The sequence below is a fragment of the Eublepharis macularius genome, chromosome 5, assembly GCF_028583425.1.
Source record: "Eublepharis macularius isolate TG4126 chromosome 5, MPM_Emac_v1.0, whole genome shotgun sequence".
Classification (NCBI taxonomy): domain Eukaryota; kingdom Metazoa; phylum Chordata; class Lepidosauria; order Squamata; family Eublepharidae; genus Eublepharis; species Eublepharis macularius.
This window is the reverse complement of record NC_072794.1, coordinates 20,690,418-20,707,463: the sequence shown is the minus strand read 5'-3', so window position 1 is coordinate 20,707,463 and position 17,046 is coordinate 20,690,418. Positions and strand designations below refer to the sequence as shown.

Here is a 17,046-nt window from a genome sequence, read left to right as displayed (position 1 = left end):
CACTTCATGTGAGCGTCTTTGTGTAATTCATCTCTTGTATTGTCGAAGGCTTTCACGGCTGGAGAAAGATGGTTGTTGTGGGTTTTCCGGGCTGTATTGCCGTGGTCTTGGCATTGTAGTTCCTGAACTACAGGAACTACAATGCCAAGACCATGGCAATACAGCCCGGAAAACCCACAACAACCATCATCTCTTGTAGTTTAGCACTCAGTCTCAGATAATAATAACACTGACTATGTTTACTGCTGAGTGGGGCACTGATCTGTTTAGAAAAGCAATATAGAAGCAAAATTATTATTATTTTTTCTTAAAAGTAAGTATACACACATACATGCAGGTTGTAAGTGTGTTCACTGTAACATGTGAACAGGGCTTGTGTTCAAGTAGATCCAGTAATAGGTTTGGCTAGATTGATTCAACTATCAGCGCCTAGTTCACCCACCACATTTTGTAATACTTTCATGCACTTGTTGTTTATGGGCTGGCCAAGTTTCTGAAAAACGCACCCACCCCATCAGTGTGCATAGAAGTTTACAGAATTTTTTTTTCTAAAAAACCACTTGTTGGATAGTCTAGACGGTGTTGGACAGCTCCAAGAAAAATTGTCTTGGTACTTTAATCCATTATATTTTCAAATATTTATAATATCCGCTTAGGTACAATTTATATAAATTGCATATGTATATATTACAGCAATGCCCCATATGTGCAATTCAGGACAGTCTTTCTTTAAATACTCAGCAGAACTCTCCAAATTTTGGAGATTAAAAATGTAGCAGTATAGAGGCAGCCTATCGGATCATTTCATTTCTGACATCGGTTGGCTTAGCGCCATGAAGTTGCACCTGCCAGTGGTGTTCCGAACAAAGCTGCCAAACAAAGCCATTTCTCTCTACTATGTTTTGTGCAGAAGGTCCCAGGTTCGATTCCCCACATCTCCAGTTAACAAAGGACCAAAGTAAGTCTTGTCTCTGCTTCAGGGAACTGAGGCTAGTCAGAATAGGCCCTATTGGACAGAACGGGCCGGTGGTCTAATTAAGTGGAAGGAAGCATCTCCTGAAGAAATCGACATCTTCTGTTTTTAGCTAGAAGGGTCAGGTCGGGTCTGATTTCACTGCAAGGACTGTTAGTCAGATGAGCTCATGAGCTCCTTGCTGCAGATCACTGTATGAGGGGAGAAAGGGCTTATACCTCCCTCCACCATGCCATTTTCCAGATCTGGAAGAGCCCTGGGATACTGCATTTTACCTAGGGATCCCATCTCCCTGGTGGGGATGGGGGATCCCCTGCTTTCACTCTCTGCCCTCCACTTCCACTGGCAGAGGAGGAAGGCACAGGAATGGTCCTCCCGGGTGCATTCCTGGGGCAGTCTGATGACATCACGGACATCATTGTGCCACCCCGAGAGAACTCCCACGCTTCACCCCAGGCTGATTTGGACCCTAAATGGGCCAAATTGGGCCTCTTTGAGGCCCAAATTGGCCTGCTGTGAAGCACACATGTGCTCCTGTGTCTGCACGGTGATGTCACAGGAAGTGATGTCATTGCACAGCTGCAGGACTGTGCATGTACAAGTAAGGCATGCAGAAGGAAAGAAAGCGGTAAGAGCCAGGTCTCCTCCCATCTTGCTGGGATGGTAAGGGGACCTGGCAACCCTCCCAATGGGGAAACCTTCATATACCTCATCAGTCTATGCAGACCCGCCTGTGGGGGCAAACAGCAGGCTCTCGAGGTGATTTCAGGTCAGGAAAACAGCCCAGGAGGAGACATAAGCCCCTTCTCCTGCACCCCATGGTCCCACTTGATCACACAATGAGGACCCCAGGAAAAACACATGTAGTTAGGCCCTCTGACAGCAGCAGCAGAGCCCATGCTTTGAATGCAGACAGTCTGAGATCCAGTCTCCGGCATCTCCACTTTAGAGGATCTCGGTGTAAAAAAATGTTTCTCTGCCGGAGACCCTGCAGAGCTGCTGCTAGTCCAAGGAGGCAATTCTAGGCTCACCGAGTCAACAGCCTGGATAAGGCAAATTCCCATGATTTCCAGGAAGGGGTGGGTTCCAGCGGTTCTCCCACTTTACAAAAAACACAAAGCTTAATCTGCCTCATGTGTCTGCAACGGTGCATTCCCAAACCCTCCCACAGTTCCATGGAAATCCAGGCAGAGCCGGACAGTCCCCAGGGCTTGGCTGCCCCTGACACTTGCTGGATTTAATGAACTTGAGCCGAAGCAGAGGATAAACACGGGTCGGGCAGCTGGAGGGCCGGGGAAGAACAGCCAGAGTGTGAGGCCTCCATGCAGAGAGGAGCCGGGCCAAGTTTGTCGGGCCACAGGCTTGGTCCTCAGCTGGGGGTCTCCAACCTATTCTCCCATACAGAGAACAGTGATCTTTAGAGGAGAAGAGGATTAGCTCTCCAGTGGGGTCATAGAGATGCACAAAGAGGCTCTTTGAAAACAAGAATCAATTATTGTGAAGATTGTGGTTCCTCTCCGATCTTTTGTGCAACTCGAAGAGGGCCTGAGAGAACTCTGTGGCAAGAAGAGCCTCCTCCACACCCTGAACTTGCAGGGACTCAGCAGCCTCCTTCTTCCACAATCCCGCCTGGAGTTTCCGACAACGCTGGAATCTGTATCCAGGGCTGTGAAGCGTGTTGGGGATCTTCTGCTTAAAGACGCACATGTTTGCAGACGTCAGAACTGCCTTTTCAGATGCTCACATGGATCCAGGCCACAGGGGCTTGGTCCATTCCAGGATATTCAACTTTCATTTTGGGGTGTGTGTGTGGCAATCAAGGACTCAAAACAGACGTGATGAAATACCTAGGTTCAGCTCGTGTTCTCTTACCTCAAGGTTTGTCGGGAAGTGTAGGCGTCCTTGCATCTTAAAGTTTAGCATTTACAGAGCAGCAGGGAGGGAAGTGCAGGCATGGGGCACCTTTCCTTCCGCTCTCAAGGTGCATCGCAGCATTTTCCCTTCCCCTCACCTGGCCTGGCCCTGCAGAGCAACGCCTGGCTGCACCGGGAGACTTTAAGCTGCAAGGACGCCCACACTTCCCTCCCTGCTGCTCTGTAAATGCTAAACTTTAAGCTGCAAGGACACCTGCACTTCCCTCCCTGCTGCTCTGTAAATGCTAAACTTTAAGCTGCAAGGACGCCTACACTTCCCGACAAACCTTGAGGTAAGAGAACACGAGTTGAATCTAGGTATTTCGTCTCGTTTGTTTCGGCTCAAGTTTCTAGTCCTTTCAAATGTAGGAGAGCTAAGCAAAATGAACGAAGATACATACGGCATGCCATCCTAACATTTTAAAGATAAACAGAGACATGCTTGCAAGCCTGTTGTTTTCTTAAGAACTGCAGCCTATTATTATCCATTTTCAGTCCGGTTTTAATATATACTGCAGCTTGATGTATACTTATTTATTTACTTCATTTATACTGCATTTCTGCCCATTAGGGACCCCAGTAGCTTACATCACCCTCTGTTTCTCCATTTTGCCCTCACACAACCCTATAAGGTAAGTTAGGCTGAGAGAAAACAACTGGCCCAAGGTCACCCAGCAAGCTTCCATGGCAGAGTAGGGATTCGAACCTGGAGCCCCTCAGATCCTAGTCTAACTCTCTAACTACTACACCACACTAGCTCTCTCTTACTATCAGTTCAAAAGCCAAGATGTGGGTTGGTTAAAGGTATAATGGAAGAGGAAAGTGCAGTCCAGTAGAAGCTATATTTGACCCTGGATGTTTTTTCAAGGTGCAATGGAACAGAGTTGGTTTGCCATTAACTGCCTCTGCATGTTAACATCCGGGGTGGTCTCCCATCCAAGTACTAACCAGGGCCGACTCTGCTTAGCTTCAGAGATTTGGGCTAGCCTAGGCCATGCAGGGCTAAAGATATACTAGAAAAACACAATTGTTCTACAACAGCATTGGGGGCATTGAAGATGGCATTGGGAGGCAATCTTGCATCCAGACACTGACTGAACCAAGACAGAAGAACCCTGCTGGATCAGAACAATAGTCCATCTAGTCCAGTATCCCATACCCCACAGGGGCCAACCAGATGTCCTCGGAACTCCCTTTCTAAAGCCGCTGAAGCTACTGGCCATTACTACACTCTGTAGCAGTGAATTCCACATTTTGATTATGCATTTGTGTGAAGAAGTACATTCTTTTGTCTGTCCCAAATCCCCCACACAGCTGCTTCACTGGTAGCGTTGCCAGCCTCCAGGAGGTAGCTGGCACCTTAGAAATACAACTGATCTCCAGGCCACAGAGATCAGTTCCCCTAAGAAAATGGTTGCTTTGGAGGGTGGACTCTATGGCATTATCCCCTCCCCGAAGCCCTGTCCTCTTCAAGCTCCATCTCCAAAATCTCCAGGAATTTCCCAACCTGGAGCTGGCAACCCTCTCACTGAGCCCCCCTAAGGTGTAGTATTATGGCAGAGAGAGAAAAAGTTCTTTCTCCCTACTTTCTCCACCCTGTGCATAATTTTATAAACCTCTTTCAAGCCCTTTTCTTTTCTTGAAGGTGACACCCAAAAGCCTTTTTTTTTGTACAAAAGGTGCTCCAGCTGCCAGATCATGGCCCTTTTCCTGTTCTATGTTATCCCTTTTGAACCCAGATTAGCTTCCGCAAGATGAGTGCATGATTCCCATGCTCTTAGACTATACCCTGGGGCCTCGGTCCTTCAAACAACTACAGAGTATTAAGACACTGAACCATACCTTATGCACATGTGCATGAAGAGCGCAGATGCATCTACCGCCATCCCCATTAAAGATTTAACTCCTAAGGACCCCGGGGAGAAAGCTGGGCCCCAAAGAATAACAACACAAGCGTCTCACACTAACCCGAAAACTATTTTTAAAAAGCATCCCTAAAAGGCAAAAATATATAGGGACAGAGATTTGCCAGGGACAGGGAACAGAAAAAAGGGACTCTCTCCAAAAAATACAGGGATATCTAGCCAGTTCCAAAGTGAGACCAAGTCCTGCATGAGATCATCTGTCAGCATTCTGGACAGCTGATTGGAAAAGCCACTAAAGGGATGAACAAACACTTGGCTCATATATAAGTGTATCAAAATGAATAATATGGAATAACTTTAAAAAGATTAAATTAAGGTTTTGGCTGAGATTTATGAAGTTCTTACTATTAAAAGAAATAACCGATGTTACCTCCTTCTCGTATCTTAAATGTCATGAATTTAATAAGTGGTCCTCAAGTCCTTTTAAAATGAATGTTTGGATTTCTTCCTCTGGAAGTTAGTTTGGGCAGCTCAGCCCGTTTATAAATCTTAACTATCTCGTCTTTCAGTGCCGGGGGGCGGGGGTGGGTGGGTGGGTTATGACGAGAGGATTTATTTGATACCAGGATTTGGGCAGCAGATAGTAAATTCCAAAACTTTTGGTAATCTTATAAACTCGATCCAAGAATCGAAGTTAAACACTCAACAGATTGTCTGACAAAGCCGGTTCATGTTTTGGCTGCTTAAAACCTTCTTCCAGAGAATTTGAATTTGAGGATGTTGTCATCGTATATATGTAAGAAACAAGTTTGACGCAGTTTTGAAGTGCAGCCCTTTGAATATCAACAGCGGGGTGGACCATTTCTTATTTTCCTCATATATACCGTGCATTTCTCCCCAGTGGGGACTCAAAGCAGCTTATATGATTTTCCTCCCCTCCATTTTATCTTCTCAGCAACTATGTGAGGCAGGTTAGACTGAGAGTCCCAACGTTACCTAATGAGTGCCATGGCAGAGTGGGGATTTGAACCTGGATCTCTCAAATCCTAGGCCACACTCTAGCCACTACACCGCACTGTCTCTCAGAACTGGCTTGTGCCACTGCCACTTGCCCTGAGGGAAGGTGCCACTATTAGATGAGCAGAACAATTATGTGAACCACTTTGGGCCTCCTTTGGGGAGAACGGTGGTGTATAAATGAAGTAAATAAATAAATATTTTTTAACTTCTGTTGTTTCTCATTGACTTATGATCAGGTGCTTTATTTCCTTGCAACTGCTGGATATTAGCCTGTTTCAACTGCACATCGACCTTCCCCCCCATCAACAGGTATCCACTTCCTGCTTGTCTGGTGTTCCAAGCAGGATTCTGGCCATTGGAAAGTTGGAGGGGGGGAATCATAATTCATTCATAAAGTGGGCAATCCAGGCCAGAGTCTGCATGGAGGGCTTGTGAACATACAACGCTGCAATATGCTGAGTCAGCCCACTAGTCCATCCAGCTCTATATAGACTCCTCAAGCTGACTGTGGATCTCTGGCCTTTCCCAGCATCTTCTCCCTGAGATCTATTTAACTAGAAGAGATTGAACCAGGACTTCTGGCAAGCAACGCATGCGCTCTGCCCATGTGGTCTGGCTCAACCACTAGAGAAGAAGAGCGGTGAATTTTTGCTCATGATCCCACCAGCCTGCCCTGTGCCATCAGGTTCAATGGTCTTTACAGTCCTGGACAGCAGCTTTCCAAGGTCTCTGGCAAAAAGGGAACCATACTTGGGGCCTCTTCTCTCCGACTTACCTGAACAGCACAGGGCAAAGTCAGCCAGACAAAGAGAAGCACCATCCGGGGAGACCCACTCCTGCAGAAAAGTAAAACGTGCCTGTTGAAACTTAGGGTTCCTAAAGAAGTAGCCCAGAAAGATGCATTGGTAGGGAGAGGGACTATAGGCTTCTCTGTTGGGCACTGTCTGCTGATATAGGCATACATCTACTAGAGAGCTTTCCACATTGCTAAACATGCCATGAAAATTAATTCTGCTTGGTTTCAGAAAGAGTTGATCGCTGGGCTCGGCTTTATGCTTGTTTTTCAAATTTTCTTCTACCTTACCATATTGTATCTCTTTTTCCTAAATGTCCTAACTGTTGTTCATTATTGTACTTTGCTCAGTGAATGCCCTAGCTGTTGATTATATTGTATTTTCACTTGCACTGTGTAATCTGCCTTGGATCGCAGGCAGGCAGACAGACAGACAGACAGACAGGCAGGCAGGTAGGTAGGTAGGTAGGTAGGTAGGTCTCTGGGAACTGCAGGGCACCTCTATCAGTACCATGATGTTGCATGTTTATGACATTTTAGACATTTACTTTATTTTATTTATACATACTCCACTCTTCTCCCCAATGAGTCTCACAGCATTGCTCTTTCCCCCCTCAGTTTTTATCCTCTCAATAACTCTGTGAGGTAGGTTTGGCTGAGGGGTTCACAGTCACCAGCAAGCTTCCATGGTTGAATAGGGATTATTTTAGCCTAAGAACAACCATAACCCCATGAGGCAGGGGCCAAGATTTGGGTCCAGTAGCACCTTAAAGACCAACTAAGGTGCTACTGGACCTGAAGCTTGCTCTTCCACTACAGACCAACATGGCTACCCATCTGAAACTATCTTCATGACTGGGCCAAGGCCACCTAGCAAACTTCCGTGGCCAAGTGGGGCTTCCAACCTGGGTCTCCCAGATCCTAGACCAACCACAAACCAGGGCACTGTCTTTCTCTTTCCCTGCTTTTTATTTTGTAACTTTGATGCTTGGGACCACAGGAAAAGACCTCTGTTACAAAGTCGTTTTGCCTCTACCTTGCCTACTGCCAAGATCATTCTGTAACAAGAAACTTAAAAAAACAGCAGGAAGGAAATTCGACAATTGCACAAGAGTGGGATGAGTTAGCCTCTTGCAGCATACAAAAACAAAATCGTCCTGACACCTTAGGAGTGAACTGATTGACTGCGAATGGGAACAGCCAGCTTCAACACATGCAAGGGGGAGGAGGGAAGGCTTGGAGCAGATGAAGGCCAGAGTTCCTAAGCAGCTGCTCCTCGCAAACATGCTTGTTTCATTCTTATGGTGCCAGAGCGAAGAAAGGAGGCATAGGGTAAGAATCCTCTGCGTCTCAAATCTGGTCCACGGATTTTGGAGCTCTGAATTATCTTGGTTTGTTTCTCCTCAGAATCCTCTACTGTTCTCTTCTAGATTTCCACACATGGTTTGGAGCGCTGCGCCCCTCACTGCCGCATTCCTTCTGTCCCTTTGCATCTTGCCTGGCCTCTCCACATACCTGAGGTACATGTGTGAGTTGAGAAAACACTATAATAAAGCAACGCTGAGACAATGGAACAGACAATCATATCAAAATTCCTTTTGTGTGGTGTTTGACCGGGAGCACGTGTGCTGCCGCATCAAAACGATTGCATCAAGATTGAACCAAAAGCTGTGGTGGATTATGCATGCTTATTACTATCCGGACTTAAAGAAGAGTGGAATCCCAGAGTAGCAAAGAAACAGAAAGGGGCAAATCTTTCCACTGTAGCAGAGAGGAGTTTATTTAATTTTCTTTTTTAGCTCTGTTTTTGTCCTGCCCCCTCCTGAAGGCCTGAGGTGGGTAACAACAGCTACAAGCAAAACCCACATTCTTACAACAAAAACAAGAAAGCCGTTTCCCCACGGTCTAAAAATAGCGTGATATTCACAGATCGCTGCCAGCTTCCTCGTGCAATTTCTGATGTTTTGTAACGGGTGATGTCGGAAATTGTGTTTTGTAAACGGGCAACGTCAGAAATTGCGTGAGGAACCCTCCAAAGCTGCCATTTTCTTCCGGAGAACTGATCTCTGTGGTCTTGAGATTAGTTGCAATTCTGGGAGAGCTCCAGGCCCCACATGGAGGTTGGCAACCATAGTTGGCTCAGTGGTGCTTCCGGGGTTGCTTTCCCTATCTACTCAGGGAGGGGGGGGGCAGAATCTAGCCGGCTTTCACTGACCTTCAGTGCAGGATGGAAAACAGATATGAGCTGGGGGTGCAAATCCTTTGATTTTGCCAAAATCATGAGAGAGAGAGAGAGAGAGAGAGAGAGAGAGAGAGAGAGAGAGTGTGTGTGTGTGTGTGTGTGTGTGTGTGTGTGAGAGAGAGAGAGAGAGAGAGAGAGAGAGAGAGAGAAATGTTTACAGGGGCCATGTAACAGAGGCCATTAATTCAGAATGAAGAGCTGCAGGATACCTTCTGCCAGGGCTTTTTTTCTGCTGGAATGCTCCGGAACAGTGTTCCGGCAGTTGTCAAGTCAACTGCCCCCCCCCCACTCCTGGCTGTTTCTGGCCTGAAATGGGCCTGAAAGGGCCAGGATCAGGCTCGAATTGGCCTAGAATGGGCTGCTGCCAGGAGAGGGAACACTCCCCCACCTGGCAGCAGCCCGATCCTGGCTGCTTCAGGCCCAAATTGGGCCAAAACGGGCCCAAAATGGCCAGGATTGGGCCCAAATCGGCTTGGGGTGGGGAGGCAAGCAGACTCGAATTGCAGGAGCGCTCCCGGGGGTGGCCACATCCTGCGCGATGACGTCACTTCCTGGAAGTGACATTGTTGCATGGTCCTGGGAGAGCGCACGTGCTTTGCGTGCACACATAAGATACCACTGAGTTCCACCACCTCTTTTCTCAGGAAAAAAAAACCCCTGATGGTAAGAGGAAACAAACCATGGCAAAAATGGGAAGTTCTGCAAAAGGCTATTTCTTCTCCCATGGGACCCCATTTAAAATCTTCTGCCAAACCTCTGCTCGGAGTACTGTGAGTTATGAATGAAAAGCATGTACTCACTCAGAGCAGGGCTTTCTTGGTTACCACCCCATTCTTGCAGCATGCACGGAGGTTGCTTTGATGCCAACCCATTTCTCCTAACATAGAATGGGGAAAACTCCTTTGTTCTATTTAGACACTCAATAACATATCTGTGAATTTGGGATCAGGCTACTGTTTGGTTTAAGTTGCATGCTGGGAATCAGGGGAAGGCCTGTTGTGCTGGAAGAAAGCACTGCCACTAGCGGAACGGATACACAAGATCCAGTACTGGGTGTTGCCAGGGTCTGGAGGGGTCAGGAAACAGGGACCGTTGCTGGTAAATATGGACAGTTTATGCAGGTCCCCTGCTAGGGACCACCCGCAGTACGATGGCCATAGTTCATTCATAGAGGGAAGGCACTCCCTGCCCCTGGTCACAGCATGCACGGCAAGACACAAGCAAACCTGGACAAGACAAGGCAAAAGCTACGCAAGCCCAATGGGGTGCAGGAACAAGGCAGGGCTGGGTGAGAACAAACAGATCCAGAATCCCGGCTCATTGTCTCTGGCCTGTCGAGTTCAAGCCAAGAGGATTGTTTGCAAGCACCAAATTGGTTGGAAGAGATATTGGAACTGTGCTTCAATATGGCTGACCTGGATCCTAAGATCACAGGGGCATCCAGCACATAAGAAACAGTACTCCTGAGTGCGTGCAGAGGGTTTTCTTCTTATTCCCACATTACCCAGACTCTATGAGACAGCAGCATGGCTGGCATGGATAGAGCCGGGTGCAGCTCTGCTCCAGCTCTGTTTCGCTCTGCCAAATTTATTCTGACATGTTGGATAGCAGAGGAAAGAGCAGCAGAGATAAGATCCCCATGTCCCAAACGTGGGTGGGGTGGGGTGGGGGGAATACTAGATAAAAGCCAGAGGTAAAACCGTGCATTGCTCTGTTCCCGTTTCAGCAGTATTAAATGCAATTAAAACAGAGCCCCCGGCAGACAGGACTGGCTCGGGAGAGGGAATCAAGGGCATATGCTACAGCTCCCAGGGATTTTTTTTCATGTGCCATGACTCATCCAGGCCTGCGATGTGTAAAGCTGGTGGGATCTTAACTTTCATCACTCAAAGTACCCAGTCTGTTTAAAACAGCCCTGGCGCATGACTCACAGCAGGCATGTCATCTTGCCCTCAGAAGGTGGCGGGTTCTGTGGCCTCTCCCCAACCTCTGCTTTTGCCTTTATGATCCCCCACCCCCAGTCCTCTCTAGAACAACCTTCAAAAAGGAAGGGTTGCTAGTAAGAATGACCTTGAAAGCTCTTTATTTTTCTTACACATTCACGTTTCCAGTCCTGATGAGCGAGATTCTAGAACTATAGGCTTGGGTCTGCCGATAAGGGGGGGGGGAATTCCAGGATGTGGGGGAAGCCTGGAAAGAATCTTTTTCTGGGGGGAGGCAGTAGTAGCTCTCAGCAGCCCTGCAGATCCATGGGCAGGTGGAGGATCTAGAACTCAAAGCCAGCTCTGGTTTGGGGAGGGAGAAGAGAAAGCACCAGCAATGAAACGTCACTTGCCTACAAAGCTCAGAAGGTGAATTTCTTTGCAGCACCTTCTCAGTCCTTGGGGATGGGGTGGGGAAGAGAGGAAACCAGCCCTTTTCTCCTCCTCAAGCCTCCAAACTGCAAGTCTGACCCGGTGATTCAGAGATGACTAATTTGCAAAATGATGTGGGCTAGGCACCTCCCCAAATTGTTGCGTGACACCCTGGAGGAGGTAAAGTGATGACGAAGAGAAGCCTTGAACATTGCCCAAAGCACACTCAGGCCCGTATGGGGCATATCTGTCTTAGGTCAAAAGAGGTCTTTTGAGATCTTTCTTTTTAAAAATCATACCCATTTTACACATGGGGAAAATCAAGACAAAGGATATATTGGCTGCTATATGCCAATAAAGGCTAACTTGAACTTGAACTTGACAAAGGAGAAGTCCCTGTAGCTGAACAATGCGTGCCTCGCAGCGTGTGTCTCATCAAGAGGGCAGGTTGCCATCTTGTATTACTGGTGGGAGAAGCAAAGACGACGGACTTTATCCTTGCAAGATTACCCCACATGACGGACAGGGGAGGTTCAGGGAGCACTGCACAGGCCAGGCTGGTCTCCTGCCAGGCCCTGACATTTGAGCATGCCAACGGGGCCAATGGGCTGCAGGGACCGGAAGTATCAAAACAGGCTCTGGAAATCGCAACCAGCCAAAGCATTCTGAGAAGCAGGCCAGGATGGCGTTCTCTTGAGATTAACTGAACGGGCATAGCGAGGCAGAAGAAGGATGCCCCCACCGCACAGATTGCCACCTGCCCTCCTCGTAACACATCCTACGTGTGGAGTGTGTACTCATTGCAGGTGGGGTGTGTGACTTTCCCTTTTTGATTCGGCCTCAGACCAACCTGGATCACCTTCCCTTCTCTTCAAGACTGCGCCGGATACACAAAAGCGCATAGGTGACGGAGATCCCTAGCCCACGCACCTGGAGGCGCCAGCTCGTAATGCAGGTTGCATGCTGTCTGCATGTCTCAAACGTGCCAGAGGCAAGGAATGGGAGGTGGGGGGGAGACGGTGCGGGAAGGAAAGGAACTTGGAAACAGAAAAAAGATTTATGCAGCATGAAAGCAGGATGACATCAGGGAGTTTTAAGCGGCACTTTTCTCCCCCTGCTCTCCCTTTGAAGGACTAGGCTCAGGAGCCGGCTGGGCTAATCTTTGCAGTATGCGAATGAAGGGTCTCCAGAGCATGCGCAGAGTGCCTTTCCCTCAGCGCTCAGTAACCAGTGCCTGTATCATATTAGGGAACAAACGAAGGAATTTCCAAGTGATAAAGGAACATCAGATCACACCAAAGGACCACCCAGTTGAGTACCCTGTTTCCCACAGAGTCAGGCCAAATGTCCCATGGAGGTCTACATGCAGGTCATGAAGGCCAGTACCTCAATCTGTAGTCCTCCAGCAACGGGTGTTCAGAAATAGATTGCTTCTGTATATGGAGGCTCCGTTTAGCCATCACAAACCCTTTCTTCCTCCATAAATTTGTCTAATCTTCTTTTAAAAGCCACTTAAGCTAGAAGGCATCTCTGCACCCTGCGGCAGTGAGTTCCACAAGTTAGTTTTGCATCATATGAAGAAGGTCACCTGGGTGCCCTGCCCGTTCCAAAAATTGGTTGCATCTGAACAAATCTTCTTCAAGGGAAGCAGGGTCTCTGCTAAACCTTTGCATCTCCCCCCGCCCATTTCCATTGTTCTAAGGGCATTTTGCCATCCTATAAACAACAAAGTGGGAAGAATGTAGTCTCTAGTTGTTACAGCCAGACGGCTAGGGCAGCAAGATGAATTTTATAGCTACATTCAGTCTACAGACTCCAGTGTTTTGCTGTGCCCTTAACCAAAGGTTAAGAGTAAATGACAGTCCTGTAAATAAATTCGTTATTTGTAAAACAGATTGCAACACTCAGCTCAGCTCTCCCGAATGCCAGCTGAAACCCAGCCACAGAATACCACCAGGAATGTGTTGCATGGCTCAGGGGAGGAGAGGGAGAGATCCTGGGTTCAAGCCCCAGCAAAATCTTCAGTTAAAGGGTCATGGGACAAGATACAAGGATTTGGCTCTACCTAAGACCCCAGAGGCCCTGACCGGGATAGCCCAGGTGAGCCTGATCTCGTCAGATATCCGAAGCTAAGCAGGGTGTGTCTTGGTTAGTAATTGGATGGGAGACCTCTAGCGAAGATCAGGGTTGCAGAGGCAGGCAATGGCAAACCACCTCTGTTAGTCTCTTGCCATGAAAACCCCGCCAGGGGTCGCCAGAAGTCAGCTATGACTTGACGGCACTCTCCACTCCCCGAGACCCTGGAGAGCTGCTCACAAAGCAATCTGATGGCTCGACTTAGTACAAAGCAGACTCATGCAGTGCTTCAGAAAGTGCTCAAGCGCAGATTTTGGAGGGTCAGCCATGAAGTAGGGACTAGAAACTGGGAGCCGTAATCCCTGGATTGAGCAGTGCACAGTGTGGTGACCTGCAAAATTAACTTGTGGAACTCACTGCCAGTGGATGTAGCAATGGCCACTGGCTTAAACAGCATCATAAGATGTGTCCTTAAAATATGGAACTTGCTGCCACAGGATGCAGCTACGGCCACTTGCTTCAATGGCTTTAGGAGGCTGTCTGCGCAGCAGTACTTCAGGATACCAAATGATAGAGAATAAACAAAAAGAGGGGGGGGGGGTATTTGGCCTCCAGGTGTTCATTTTGTTTGCCTCTTTTAGAAACGGGATACTGCATAGATCCTCACCGCTCTTGCATTCTTATTTAAAGACAGTCGCAGACTGCCTTGTTCTGAGAGCCAAATGGAACCTCTCTGTTTAGAAGCAGTCTACCTCTGTGAACTGCTGCTCAAGCTTGAGGGGAGATAAGTTGCCCTCACGCCCTGCTTACAGATGTCTGAGAGGCACATGGCTGGCCGCTGTTGAGACTTGGCTGACCCAGCAGTGCTCTTCTTCCGTCCTTAACAAACAGCCAATTTCTGCGCCTCCTACCGCAAGCCAGGATGGAGATAGTCAAGCCAGGTTTCCTGGGTCCTTGTTCCCATTCTGGAAAGGGCCCTGGCGGGTGGGTGTGCATTGTGTTTTGATGGAAGGTCAGGGAGCAGCTGGTGAGAGGCAGGTGAAATGCCGTGATGAGAACTTTTGGGACAAGTTGTGTGTGTGTGTGTGTGTGTGTGTGTTACACTGGAAAGGTTGGCAAAGCCCCACATTTCCCAGTCCTCTACTTCTAGCCCCCATCACTCTGACTCCAAGCCTCAGTTTCCCCATCTGTAATGCCGGACAGAGCTTTACACTCTCTTTCCCATTGGCAGTACCATAATGCTGGCAGTGCATAAGAAAAGTTACTCACCAGATGCTCAGGGTGCCAAAGGCTGGGGAGTCCTGTGCCAGATCGCCTTTTGTGCTCCGCCAAAGCCTGGCATCAAAGGGGCCCATGAAGGCCACCCCCTGCATCTCCGGGTGCTTCAGCGGGGCTTCTTCTGTCCTCCCCAAAGGATTCAGACCCGGGGGGAGCCAGCAGCTGGGGACTTTGCCTCTGCGATCAGATCCGAGAGTCCGCACAGAGACGTCTGCAGCCAGCTCCCTGCTGTGGAAACTCCGGCATGCTCGCTTCTCAGCTGTTCTGGAGCCTGTCCCAGCAGCTTGGATGGAGTCCCAAGGGTGGTGCAGGGCTGGGTGGGGTAGTAGCAAGAGCTTCAGGGTGGGATGCCCCCCTCCTGCTGCCCTGTCTTCACTCTGCTCCTCCGATGTTGTGCCGTGTTCCCAAAAAACCTCGATTCCAGCCTCTAGCCACGGGAGATATTAATATTCATACAGAAAAGGTGTGGGCAGAACGGCTGTAGCATTAACCCTTCACCGTCATTCATACACGCACCCTTTCTAGGGTTAAAAATAGTCCCTTATCATACACACACCATCCTTTCTTGGCCCTTCTTCTCCCCTTTTTCACAGGGATGAAGGATGGGGGTGAGATGTAAGGAATAAGACCCCTCGAAGACTTGGGCTTTTTTTAAAAGAAAAAGATTGCCAGGATCTGGAAGAAAACAGAAAAGGAGGTTCGCATTAACCCCTAGATGCCCAGCATCATTTTCCAGGCCTTCTGCCAAACACGTGCACACAAGGACAGACTATAAATACATTCCCATGGGGGGAGGATGACACAAAACCTCAGAGGGGGAGGTGGTGGTGGTGGTGGAAAGACGGCCCAGAGCAGGGAGGAGTAAGTGAAGCTTGCTGCAGATGGAGGATGAACTGACGGTCTGACACAGGAGTAAGGAATGAATCCGGACCGCTAAAAAGAGGGAACAAATTGGCAGTGTGTGGGGGGTATATGTGTGTGTGTGTAAGTGCCACAAGAGGAGAAGAAGGCAGAGGCAAAAGGGGAACAGTGAAGCAGTAAAAAAGTCCAGTAGCACCTTTAAGACTAACCAACTTTACGGAGGCATAAGCTTTCGAGAACTACCGCTCTCTTCGTCAGATGCATCTGACGAAGAGAGCTGTGGTTCTCAAAAGCTTATGCCTCCGTAAAGTTGGTTAGGCTTAAAGGTGCTACTGGACTTTTTACTGTTTTGCAACTACAGACTAACATGGCTAACTCCTCTGGATCTATGGCAGCAGAAAAGGAAAATCATACTCACGTGCAAGCCGATTAATGCTTCCCATTCAAAGCTGTCCAAATTCGATTGGTTTCGGTGGAGAAATTGAAAGCTTGGGAAGGAAACTTTGTTTCGTTGTGCAAAGCTTGGTGCAATTCAAAACGTTTGCAGAACTGCGAGCTGCACGGGGCTATTTATTTGAGCTTCTTTTTTTCACCTTTGCCCTGCAGCCGGCTTTGCTCTATGGTTGGGTAGCTTGGATGGGGCCCCAGAGGAAAGAAAACTTCCTGATTTGCCTCTTCTGCCCACCCTTTCCCCATGCTGGGGAAGCTGAACCTGTTGAATTTCTGTCTGTTCCACAGCGCAGAAAGACACAGAGCCATGAAAAACGGTTTCACCCCACCCCCGCGGTGCCCCACTGATTTGCTTTTAACAGCCATGCAAACTCTTTCTGCTTTTTAAGGAGGATAATTAAAACCTTTCTTTTCTGGGTTGATTAATTCAGAGTTTGAAGGGCTGTGTTTAGGATGTTCCTTTTATGTGCTGCCTGGATTTCTCTTTGCTGGTTCCAAAGGATTATCTTTTTATGTTCCTTTGTTGTGCTCTTGCCTTCATTGCTGGGTGGTGTTTATTTGTTGCTGTTCTAGACAGGTGTGTATTTTTAAATAATATTTTTAATTGCACAATGGAAATTTTGATGGGACGTGAGCTACTCTGAGAGGGGGTGCCATATACCCCAAAGTGGTAAATACATATTTTGGTAAATAATAATATAATTAATAAAAACATTTAGCAGGAACATCTTTTCCAGGTAGGAGGGAAGGCGGTATGATATAGCCCAGTCCCATCAGATCTCGGAAGCTAACCAGGGATGGGAGACCACCAAGGAAGACTCTGCAGAGGAAGACTCTGCAGAGGAAGGCAATGGCAAACCATTTCTGTTTCTCGTTTGCCTTGAAAGCCCCTTGCTGGGGTCACCGTAAGTCAGTTGTGACTTGATGGCAGTTTACATATACATCTTTTCCAGGTAGTGGAAGTGGTAGTGGAAAGTGGCAGAAGGGGATATGGCATCTGTCCACGTGAAAAGCTGTAGGAGCAATGCTAGTGAATAGAAGTTACCAAAAAGAGTGAAAACACACGAGTAGGAAACAATAATCAACCACAACATGTATCAAAATCGTATAATGGAGTAAAAAAACTCTCTCAGTGCAGTCAAAGAGTCACAAGGTATCATATAACAAAATCAAGGCTCTGTGCACCTCAACATCACAACTTAGTGCACCTGCACAAATGTC

General features: G+C 47.9%; 1 protein-coding gene across 1 annotated transcript in view; it reads right to left on the bottom strand.

Annotated features, from left to right (window-relative positions):
• The window catches only part of ADAMTSL5 (ADAMTS like 5), a 44,808-nt gene extending 28,913 nt beyond the window's left edge, over positions 1 to 15,895 (bottom strand). Inside the window, exons 1-3 of the mRNA XM_054981966.1 lie at positions 15,794 to 15,895; positions 14,506 to 15,189; positions 6,547 to 6,607 (exon numbers count right to left, since the gene is read on the bottom strand). Of these exons, the coding sequence (XP_054837941.1) occupies positions 6,547 to 6,607; positions 14,506 to 14,609 (165 nt within the window). The 5' untranslated portion in view covers positions 14,610 to 15,189; positions 15,794 to 15,895. The remainder of the gene's footprint in view (positions 1 to 6,546; positions 6,608 to 14,505; positions 15,190 to 15,793) is intronic.
• Between the last annotated feature and the right edge of the window lie 1,151 nt (positions 15,896 to 17,046).